Here is an 11,451-nt window from a genome sequence, read left to right on the forward strand (position 1 = left end):
TGTGACAATTGAAGAAACAAGAGATCTGGAGGATATGACGATCGAGCAACTTCAAGGAAGGTTGCAAGCCTATGAAGAAAAACAAAAAAAGAAGCAAGGAATTGAAGAACAACTTCTCAAGATGGAAGTCAATCCAAAGAAAAGAGAAGAAAGCTCCGACAACGAGAGAAGGCACTATGTCCGAGGTAGAGGTCGAGGACGAGGTAGAGGTCGTGGTCATGGACGAGGTTGGAATTTCAACAACAACAACTCCAATTATGCCAAAGGAGAAAGCTCAACCAGAGGACGAGGCAGAGGCAATTCAAGATCGAGGTATGACAAATCCCAAGTACAGTGCTATAATTGTCAAAAGTTTGGGCATTATGCTTCAGAATGCAGAGCTTCAAGCACCAGAATTGAAGAGAGAGTAAACTATGCTGAAGAGAAAAATGGTGAAGATGGCACACTTTTACTAGCACGCAATGACACAAGTGGAGGTCAAGAAAATACATGGTATCTTGACACAGGTGCTAGCAATCATATGAGTGGAAACAGAAGCATGTTCGTGCAACTAAGTGAATTTGTGAATGGTAGTGTTACTTTTGGAGATGATTCAAAAGTACCAGTGAAGGGTAGAGGTAACATTCTTTTTCGTGCAAAAGATGGTAGCCACCAAATAATTTCGAATGTTTACTATGTGCCCAATATGAAAAGCAACATTTTTAGTTTAGGTCAACTTTTAGAAAAGGGATATGATATTCACTTAAAAGATTATAGTCTTTTTCTAAGAGATGACAAAGGAAATCTAATTACAAAAGTGAGAATGTCAAAGAATAGAATGTTTCCTTTAAATATTCAAAATGATGTTGCAAAATGTCTCAAAGCCTGTCACAAAGATCAATCCTGGACTTGGCATCTTCGATATGGGCATCTCAACTTTGGAGGACTGGAGCTACTATCTAAGAAGAACATGGTGAAAGGCTTACCATACATCAATCACCCTGATCAACTTTGTGAAGGATGTTTACTTGGCAAGCAGTTCAGAAAGAGCTTTCCAAAGGAGTCAAACTCAAGAGCTCAGAAGCCACTCGAGCTCATTCATACTGATGTGTGCGGTCCATTCAAGCCAAACTCCCTTGGTAAAAGTAACTACTTCCTTCTTTTTATAGATGATTTTTCAAGAAAAACTTGGGTGTATTTTTTGAAGCAAAAATCAGAAGTCTTTGAAGCTTTCAAGAAGTTTAAAGCTGCAGTTGAAAAAGAAAGTGGATACCAGATTAAAGCCATGAGATCTGATCGAGGTGGAGAGTTCACTTCCAAAGAATTTTTAGAGTTTTGTGAAGCAAATGGAATTCGACGCCCTTTGACAGTTCCAAGATCCCCCCAACAAAATGTTGTTGCAGAAAGGAAGAACAGAACCATCTTCGACATGGCAAGAAGCATGCTTAAGAGTAAGAGGCTACCTAAAGAATTTTGGGCTGAAGTAGTTGCATGTGCAATCTACTTATCCAATCGATCTCCAACAAAAAGCGTGTGGGGCAAGACGCCACAAGAAGCTTGGAGTGGAAGAAAACCTGGCATCACCCATCTAAGAGTTTTCGGAAGCATTGCCCATGTACATGTACCAGACGAAAATAGAGCCAAGCTGGATGACAAAAGTGAGCAGTTCATCTTCATCGGCTACGACAACAACTCCAAAAGATACAAGCTTTACAATCCAAACAACGGAAAAATCGTGATCAGTCGAGATGTAATTTTTGATGAAGAATGAGAATGGGATTTTGGCTCTGGTGTGGATGACTTCAACTTCTTTCCCATTGAAGAAGATGATCATACACAGATAAAATAAGTAGACGAACAACAAGAGCCTGCCACTCCACCTATCTCACCAGCACCAACCACATGCGGGAATTCATCGCCGTCTTTCTTAAATGAAAGAACAGAAGAACGTACAAGGAGTCTTCAAGATCTCTATGAGGTAACTGAGAGACATGATAATCTTACTCTCTTTTGCCTCTTTGCTGATTGTGAGCCAGTCAACTTCCAAGAAGCTGCACTAGATGAGAAGTGGAGAATTGCAATGGATGAAGAAATCAAAGCCATTGTGAAGAATGATACTTGGGAGCTTACTACTCTTCCAAAAGGTCACAAGGCGATTGGTGTCAAATGGGTGTATAAAACAAAAAGAAATGCGAAGCGAGAAATTGAAAGGCACAAGGCGAGGCTAGTTGCAAAAGGCTATAGTCAAAAGGCTGGCATAGACTATGACGAGGTATTTGCTCCTGTAGCTCGACTTGAAACTATTAGACTTATTATTTCTTTGGCTGCTCAGAACAAGTGGAAGATTTTTCAAATGGATGTGAAGTCTGCTTTCTTGAATGGATTCCTTGAAGAAGAAGTTTACATCGAACAACCATTAGGCTATGTGGTGAAAGGACATGAAGACAAAGTTTTGAGATTGAAGAAAGCTCTTTACGGGTTAAAGCAAGCACCAAGGGCATGGAATAGTAGAATTGACAAGTATTTTCAAGAGAAAGGCTTCACCAAATGCCCATATGAGCATGCTCTCTACGTCAAAGAAAATGATGGAGATATTTTGATTGTGTGCCTGTATGTGGATGATCTCATCTTCACTGGAAGTAATCCAAGCTTGTTTGAAGAGTTCAAGAGAGTAATGATCAAAGAGTTCGAGATGACTAACATCGGACTGATGGCATATTACCTCGGCATTGAAGTTAAGCAAAAGGAAGAAGGCATATTTATCTCCCAAGAAAGCTATGCAAATGAGATTCTCAAGAAGTTCAAGATGAATGATTGTAAGCCTATAAGCACGCCAGTGGAATGCGGAGTCAAGTTATCCAAACATGATGAAGGCGAAGATATAGATCCAACATTCTTTAAAAGTTTGGTTGGAAGCCTACGTTATTTGACATGCACAAGACCAGATATCCTTTATGCTGTTGGACTTGTGAGCCGATACATGGAGAATCCAAAGACCACCCATTTTAAAGCTGCAAAAAGAATCCTTCGCTACATCAAAGGTACAACTAATTTCGGCTTGCTGTACTCATTTTCTAATGACTACAAGCTTGTTGGATATAGCGATAGCGATTGGGGTGGAGATGTAGATGATCGAAAGAGCACCACGGGATTTGTGTTCTTCATGGGAGATACTGCTTTCACATGGATGTCAAAGAAGCAACCAATTGTCACGCTATCCACCTGTGAAGCTGAATATGTAGCTGCCACATCAAGTGTTTGTCATGCAATTTGGCTCAGAAATTTGCTGAAGGAGTTGAGTTTGGTACAAGAAGAGCCAACCGAGATTTGTGTTGATAACAAATCAGCAATTGCCCTATCCAAGAATCCAGTCTTTCATGATCGAAGTAAACACATAGACACTCGCTATCATTTCATAAGAGAGTGTATTGCAAGAAAAGAAGTGCAAATCAAGTATGTAAAATCACAAGATCAAGCAGCTGATATCTTCACTAAGCCACTCAAGCAAGAAGACTTTGTAAGATTCAGAAGTTTGCTTGGTGTCACAGGATCAAGTTTAAGGGGAGGTGTTGGATCATAAACTTGATCCAAGATGAATAAATCAAGCCCAACTCATGGAAGGTTCCATGAGTAGGTATGGTTGGTGAGGTTTGAATTATTTGTGTTAGGTGTGTTAGGTGTGGTTGGTGAAGTTGGTGAGTGGTAGGTTTTAATGGATGGTGAGGATTTGTTTATTAGTTGAATAAATGAATGGTTATGATTAGTTTGTTTCATGTATAAATACCCCCTCTCCCCTTTGGTTTAAACATCAAGTGAAGCAGCATAATCTCTAAGGTGTAGAGAGTGAAAAATAAGAGTTGTAATTGGTGAGGAGTGTTGTTGAAGAAATAAAATAGTGTGTTTTTTGTGTGTTTTAATTGTTAATCCTCCAACACAACTTGCACAAGTTATCGGCTGTTTTGTACATTTTGACGCAGTTACTGGTTCGAGTCGTACATGGGAGTAACAGTTTATATGCATCCATTAAACATCAGATAAATGGAACAAGTGATATGACTAACAGCAGGGCCCTTAAATTTAAATGTATTGTCCAACAAACAAAATACAGCATAATGGAATTTCACGGACGTACATACAGACAAACACATACATCCTCATATTTGTGAGCATAGGTTAGCCAGAAAGATGCTAGGACTTGGAACAAGTGATATAACTAACAGGGCACTTGAATGTACCTTTCTGATGAAAATAAAAAATACTACTGTTAACCTCCGTCAGTACAACCGACCAGTGCATTCTGAAGAACCACAAAAGCAGCTCTTCTTCTTAATGTTGCTAGATGAATCATAAACTTGATCTATCACGTAATTGTAATGATAAGTCAGCTCTTGCAGGGGAGGAATGTTCTCAGCAGCAAAGAGCATTATGTGAGGCATTCTCTTGTCCTCATGATCATAAAGGACGTTTTGGGCATAAAGATTAGGCGAACAACTGTGGTTAACAAATCTCCCCACATTGCCATACTCCACTGCATCAATGGTAAATCCACCATCCTCCACAACTCCACAGGAACTTGATGGTGCATCAGGCATAACATTCGAAAGTCCACCCCAAAGAGAACCATCACTATACTTATTCCCAATATCAAATAGATACTCATCATTACTGGTTCTTCTTTCCGCTTCCTTCTCTTCAAGGAGCTCCCCCGCGTACGCACAGATAAAACTTCCCGAAGGAATGGAATTTAGGGATCTCACACCCCATCCCCGTGCTTCAGTTTTGATGATCTCAAGCTGAACTTTGATACCCTGCTGGCTGACTCTATTATGGCAAGAAGCTTCGTTACTCTTTTTCATTGTTTCACTGGCTTGCATACAAATACAACATTATGCAGGCTAATTACTTAAAAGGGAATGGCTAGGGCCGACAGACGGATGACGCGGAGCATAGCTCACCTACCCCATCTTCCAATAAATAGCAATTTTCCATTTATTAATTGTTCTACAAGCCTCCTCTCTCCTGCAATAAGTACGCATGGTTTTTTTTCTTTTTTTTGTCCTTACGTCGCACCAAACCTGTCAAAAACCACAAAGTTTAAAATTGATTTTGTGTTTTGCAGTGCAACAACTGCTAACTCAACTATGATTAATGAGTGCTTCCGTCCCTAATTTTCGAGCATAGCTAAATACGTTTGCCTGGCTTGACCCGTTTACTAGTGCGTTACAACCAAAAGACTGATGGTGATCGAGTGGGTTAATCCAGTTGTTGTGAGCCTATAGCATTTGCTTTTGACTCGACAAAGCAATTTAAAAAAAGGCCATTTTGGATACCGGTACGTCACGTACTAAATCCAATTGCTTGGTGTGGTCTCCCTATTAGCCTTCGGTTCTTGACTCAATAAGTAATTTCCAGCTAGTTTCCATAGGTTTCAATTCCACCATTTACTTAGCATAATGATCGAGAATAGGGATGGCAATGGGGTGAGGTGGACGTGGAGAGTCTTATCCTATATCCCATTTTATTAAAAATGTTGCCTCTATTCTTCACCTCATTCTCCATTAAATTTAGAGGGACGGGGATAAAAAATTCCTATATAAGGAATAATTTACTCATTCCTATCCCATTCCCCATTTATTTATATCATAGTAAGTATGGATATGTGGTTTTAGTACATTAAAAATTAGAGACTTAAATAAAGTCATTATCATATTATAGAGTATTTCAATTATTTTAAAAAATCTTCAAAATTTTGAAACAATATCTTCAACTGATATCAAAATTGAAAAATGTTTAGAAAGAGCACCACTTAATAAAGAAAAGAAAATGTAATAATATTTTAGAGTTGAATAAGAATTATATTGTAAGGTTTTCTTTTAATTATAACTTGTTTATATTATATAAAAATTAACAAGAAAATTCGTTAATCGACATTGTATTTGATAAAACAAAAAATAGTAAATAAAAATTAAAAAATATTTATATATAATGGAGAGTGAGGTGGTGGTGGGGTAGAGAATGCAAAATCAAATCCCATCCCATTAAGAGTTTGAGGATTATTTTTCCCTCATTCCCTACTCTATTCCCTAAAAATTATTTAAACACCATGAGAACCCAAACCCGTGTAAGATTTTGTCATCTCTAATTGCGAAATCTTGAGTTTTCTCTTGCACGCAAGTCACAAGGTGTGTGCTATTAGATCTTTTGGCATAATTCAGCTGGTTGTAGATATTTTCACCCAAATTCAAATAGCAATAAAGAATAACGATTGGTGTTTAGTGGTTTAAGTTTTTAATCTCCATTCAATTTTTAAAATAAAAAAAAAAGATAAATAAGTTATGCTATTAGAACGTCTAAACGAAGCAAAACCAAACCAGTAATTAACAATTACAAAACAATTACTTGGTTGATAATAATGGCATGGGAGGTGATTTTATGATTTTATTGGTTGCTTTACAACGGTTGACACTCACTCTCAGCTACCGTCACTGACTCGTGTAGCACTACTTCAAAAGTCTCTGGGTGGCAAAGGAAGTATCCAAAATATGAAAGAGAGACAAGTGTTAGCCATAAAGTGAAAAACCTTTATATGGAATTTGTAACTTTCTGCTAATAATTATGATAATGAGTCGAATTCATTTCAATAAGGGTCTTGAGGGGTCAATAATGGGGTCTACATTTACGCATCATCAATCTAATCTAACTCTCTAGTCCCAAGAGGAAGAAAAGAGGTGGCAATTTCCCCTTAGCAGCAGCCCTCAAGGCCTCTACTATAAATATGGCCATTAACATTTGTTAGCAACCCATCTCATAAGTATCCTCCTTCGTACTGCTAGCAAAGATTTTGATATTTTGCAAATGGGGTTATGTCAATACTACCTTCTTTCCGCCGTGCTGCTTTTGCCTGCATTGTGTTACTCTCAGTTCACATTCACAAGTTCTAGAGCTACATTCTATGGTAGCGCCGATGGCTTGGGGACACCAGGTATGTAAAAGTCCCACCTTTATAAAGCTATGTACATTATGCTTTAGAGAAGTTTTCTTTTGGTATTTGTTTATCTTTTAGATTAACTAATGTTCATGTTGATGATTCATCAGCTGGTGCTTGCGGGTTTGGTGAATATGGAAAAACTGTAAATGATGCTAACGTGGCCGGTGTGTCGAGCCTTTGGACTAATGGAACTGCTTGTGGAGCTTGCTATCAGGTAATGATTATTAACTTTCAACCCACTCAATCATTGCAGTTTATTGTAAAGCTATATAATAAATGTGTAAAATGAACGAATTGCTAAGACGGCTAATCCTTATGCATGCGTGAAAGGAACTTGAAAACTTTATTTATTTAAATTGTATTGTTTATATATATATAAGTAGTTTCATGCATATTCTTCATAAGACTGCTTAAATCATTTCAAATTCAACATCGTCAACAATTTTATTACCACTAGTAATTCTTTTGGTTTTGTACCATCAATTAATAATGGTTAGTTAATTAATTAACTACAGGTCAGATGCAATGTACCAGAAGTTTGCACAGATTATGGGGTGTACGTGGTGGTGACTGACTATGGTGAAGAATACGACACAGAATTCATCCTCAGCCCACGCGCATATGGAAGAATGGCACTTACAGATAAGTCAGAAGAGCTTTATACTTTTGGTGTCATCGATGTTGAATTCCTGAGAGTCCCTTGCCGGTTCAGAGGCTACAACGTCATGTTCAAGGTCCATGAAAACAGCAAGTACCCACAGTACTTGGCCGTATCCATGCTGTACGTAGGTGGCCAAAATGACGTCCTAGCAGTTGAAATATGGCAGGTAATTACTTACAAATTAACTTCTAAACAATTGATTTTTGGCCCGTCCATCGCATGTAATGCTTTTGTTGGTGCAGGAGGATTGTAAAGAATGGATGGCGATGAGAAGGGCTTTCGGTGCAGTATTTGACATCTTCAATCCACCACCAGGAGCAATTAATTTGAGGATGCAAGTGAGTGGCAGCGCAGGGCTCAGATGGGTTGTGGCAAACAATGCTATTCCCAAAGTATGGAAAGCTGGAGTTGCTTATGGATCAGCAATTCAACTTGCATAAATTTGAGATATCCCAAGCTTTATTATTCCTGGTTCCGGGTTATCAGCTTCTTAATGTCATTTAGATATTCTAGTATGTTGTTGCCCAGCATCAGTAAGTGCTGTTACTTTATCTTCTTCTTTTTTTCAGTTTGTTGCTTAGTGTGTATTGTGGACTCCTGCCTCCTCAACCCTTAACTAGTTGCTAAATAAATAGTGGGATTGCGTATTTTAATTAGATCTTTTGATCTAATCCATGAAGGAGTAAATTAATAAAATTATGCTTTCTTTAAAATAAAATCGTACATCCGTCTCATTTGTGTTGTCTCTGTGTGTGTGGTTGTTTAATTTCTTCTGAATATTTAAGTAACTCCTTCTGCAACGAATAGTAATAAGTAAAATTGATGTATTATCAAACAACATACATCGTCGATAATATTCCTTGGTGATTACAACATGTGAAACAACATATTTCAAATGTAAAAATTGTAAAATAAACAGACGGGCCATTCTATTTTAGAATTGAAGATTAGCCAAATCTTTTGTTAATTGTTTATAAAAGTAAAATAAATATCTACCAACCACTCTTTGTTTGGCACTTTATAAAAAATATACTAATTTTTTTTTCTTTTGTGGCTATCCACGTAAAGTTTACAAAATGTATGATTTTTTTACTTTTTCATTAATAGAATATTAATTAAACAACCACTATATCGTTAAAATATTATTTAATCCTAGCTAGTAAGTAAATGATGAAAAAAAATTCCAATTTGTAGCTGTTGGAACCAATAGCAGCGATAAATTTAGTTAGATGGATTCATCAAACCTACTGATTTAACAATATAAAATCACCAAAATAACCACCATAACTAATTTGTAATTCATTCACAACATAAATTCAGAACCTCTGCTCATATAATCCATCCTAAATAATCTTTGACAACAATAACAAGTCTTTGAAAGCAATAAATCACCAATAAAAACAATCATGGTTATCCAAATTTTATGTAAAAGAAACATAAAAGTAGTTATAGAAAACCTTAAACATTACCAATTATGATGAGCATAGAGTTTACAGTTTGTTTCCATCAATTCAAAATAAAACATATTCTAAAATTATCTAAAACAACAACTAATAAATAATCTATTTACATTTAGGGGATAAAATAGTCTTTTAACAACATCCTATTAAATCATCTAATGCTATTAATGGAAAAGTAGAAAAATAATAAAAAATTGCAAAAGAAAAGTTTTTGGCGTATTTTTAATAAAGCGTAGAATATATTTACCCATAAAACTACATATAATAAATTCTTCAACCAACGTACTACATTAATTTCATCTTTAGCTCTTCCGGTAAGCACTGGTTAATGAATGATTTTAGGTACACCATAAAAGGAAAACAGTCGATATTGTGAATTTTTTTTTTTTTTTGTAATTTGTTACATTTCTCATACGCAAACAACATATAAAGCATGTTCAAAATGATACTGCTACGTATACTTGGAAAAATAAATTAACAAGAAGTGACGGCACAATATCTATTTCTCCTCTTTCGGAAGTGTTGTAATCTTACAGGAAATGACCAGGACATAACACCCCTTGGAAGCATCATAACACTTGCCTATATTAAAGCAAAGTCCTTAACAGAATTTGACATTTGGCATTGGAAGGGAAGAATGCATCAAACGAGGGCTGCATTGACTGTGTTAAGTTCTTCAGAATTAGAGCAACTGTCGGTAAAGGACCGTCAACTTGCACAAGTTATCGGCTGTTTTGTACATTTTGACGCAGTTACTGGTTCGAGTCGTAGGAGTAACAGTTTATACGCATCCATTAAACATCAGATAAATGGAACAAGTGATATGACTAACAGAGCACTTAAATTTAAGTGTACGTCCTAGATTCAAAAGCCTTTGTATCACCACGGATCACTCTTACAGGATTCTGTTCATGTATGCTGTTCGCTAGAGCTAGATTCCCTCGTTCAAGCTTCTGATCTTCAGGTTCCTTGCCTCCGTTCATCACATTCCCTCCCTGACCAGTGTAAATCAAAACATCTGAGTTGTCCAAAGTTATCATCGTAACCCCCAGATGCTACAATACTTGTAGCAAGATTTTTTCCCTTGCGCTTGACATAATCTATACCACCCTGAATTTGGAGATGAAGACCAATCATATTCAGCTCCACCCTGTATTGAAACTCGTCGCCCACTTCAACTCCTGGAACCGATCCAATGACTTTTTTTGTCGACAGGGATGTATTTCTTTTTGTCCTTGAGAATCCTTGCTGCTAGGTAATCAACCCTCTTATGAGAATTTTGTCTGCTGGGTTTTGCTTCTTCTTCGTGCAACAGCTTCCTACAAACAGCTTGAAACAGACACAATGTCTCCCTCACCTTGTTTCGGGCACCAATAGCATTATTTTCAGGACCTTTACCACTTGAACTCCTGGGATGAGGAGGGAGGGTCACATAACAAACGTGGGCATGTGCGCCTTTGGTTGCATTCCTCCTATGAGTCAATCAATGATCCTATTATCGACTTAAATAATGACTTAGACATCAAAGGGTTCAAGCATACCTTTTGCACACTGGAGCGGGGGTGCTACGGATGTAATAGTAAAAGTCTATAAATCTGCTAATTTTGGTGAAAGTATCCTTATGGTATATTTTATAGTACTACAGTAGGACCAAGTTGAGACATATGGTAAATAAACAGAATAATTTATTGTTCTACAAATCAATAGGGATCCTTGTGAGAATAACTCGCGTTCCCATCATTTTTAATAAAACCCACAAACTCTTCCCCCTTTCACATTACACTAAACTCAAACTCCCCTCTCTCTCTCTCATACAACTCCAAAACTAAAAACACTCACTAGATCATCCAAAATTTTCGCAAAGTGTAGGAAGGGGATGCTGCGAGAAGATAAGTAGTTTAGAGACATCAACCATACACATACTTTGGGCCCAAGTCTCCACAGTATTATTCCATTATTTACACTAGTGGTGGATGTCCCATTAAGGAGGGTGATGTCATTATTCGAGTCCATTATAAGGACAGTCACTATCTCTATTTGATCTCCCTCCCTCCATCCCTTCTCTTCCAATTAGTTGATGCATATTTAGGGACTTGAAATTCTTTCATTGTGAAACAGTTCATTGAAATTATTTTTTCATTGGCTTCAATATTTTGTTATTCAGTGGAAGTATAGGTAGATTGAATCGACAATGTCCAAACAAAGCTGAAAAGTAGTGGTTTTGAATGACGTAATGGCGATGCCAATCTCAATGCATTCGGCAAGTGGAGGGGAAGCAATGTGGGTCAGAATGAAGGTAGGTTTTGGTAAGATAAAATGTTGCTACCGAAGTGTGTGGATCTATAGAATATACTTTTATCGTG

General features: G+C 37.2%; 2 protein-coding genes across 2 annotated transcripts in view; one reads left to right on the top strand and one right to left on the bottom strand.

Annotated features, from left to right (window-relative positions):
• Positions 1-4,253: 4,253 nt before the first annotated feature.
• LOC18048702 (histone-lysine N-methyltransferase, H3 lysine-9 specific SUVH6) overlaps positions 4,254-11,451 on the bottom strand; it is a 7,889-nt gene continuing 691 nt past the window's right edge. Inside the window, 4 exon segments of the mRNA XM_006440114.2 lie at positions 4,254-4,842; positions 9,944-10,119; positions 10,121-10,300; positions 10,302-10,560. Of these exon segments, the coding sequence (XP_006440177.2) occupies positions 4,254-4,842; positions 9,944-10,119; positions 10,121-10,300; positions 10,302-10,560 (1,204 nt within the window).
• Positions 6,779-8,256, top strand: LOC18048703 (expansin-like B1). The gene is made up of 4 exons (XM_006440115.2): positions 6,779-6,961; positions 7,075-7,181; positions 7,483-7,794; positions 7,871-8,256. Exons 1-4 carry the CDS (start codon positions 6,835-6,837, stop codon positions 8,066-8,068), a joined length of 744 nt encoding a protein of 247 aa, XP_006440178.1. The 5' UTR covers positions 6,779-6,834; the 3' UTR covers positions 8,069-8,256.

This window comes from Citrus clementina, unplaced genomic scaffold (assembly GCF_000493195.1).
Source record: "Citrus clementina cultivar Clemenules unplaced genomic scaffold, Citrus_clementina_v1.0 scaffold_3, whole genome shotgun sequence".
In the NCBI taxonomy this organism is placed as follows: domain Eukaryota; kingdom Viridiplantae; phylum Streptophyta; class Magnoliopsida; order Sapindales; family Rutaceae; genus Citrus; species Citrus x clementina.

Bases quoted from the DNA above. Each gene is read 5' to 3' on its own strand.
- LOC18048703 (XM_006440115.2), top strand. From the start codon at position 6,835: ATGGGGTTATGTCAATACTACCTTCTTTCCGCCGTGCTGCTTTTGCCT. The intron at 6,962-7,074 runs GTATGTAAAAGT...ATGATTCATCAG, and splicing joins CGATGGCTTGGGGACACCAG to CTGGTGCTTGCGGGTTTGGT. The intron at 7,795-7,870 runs GTAATTACTTAC...TTGTTGGTGCAG, and splicing joins TAGCAGTTGAAATATGGCAG to GAGGATTGTAAAGAATGGAT.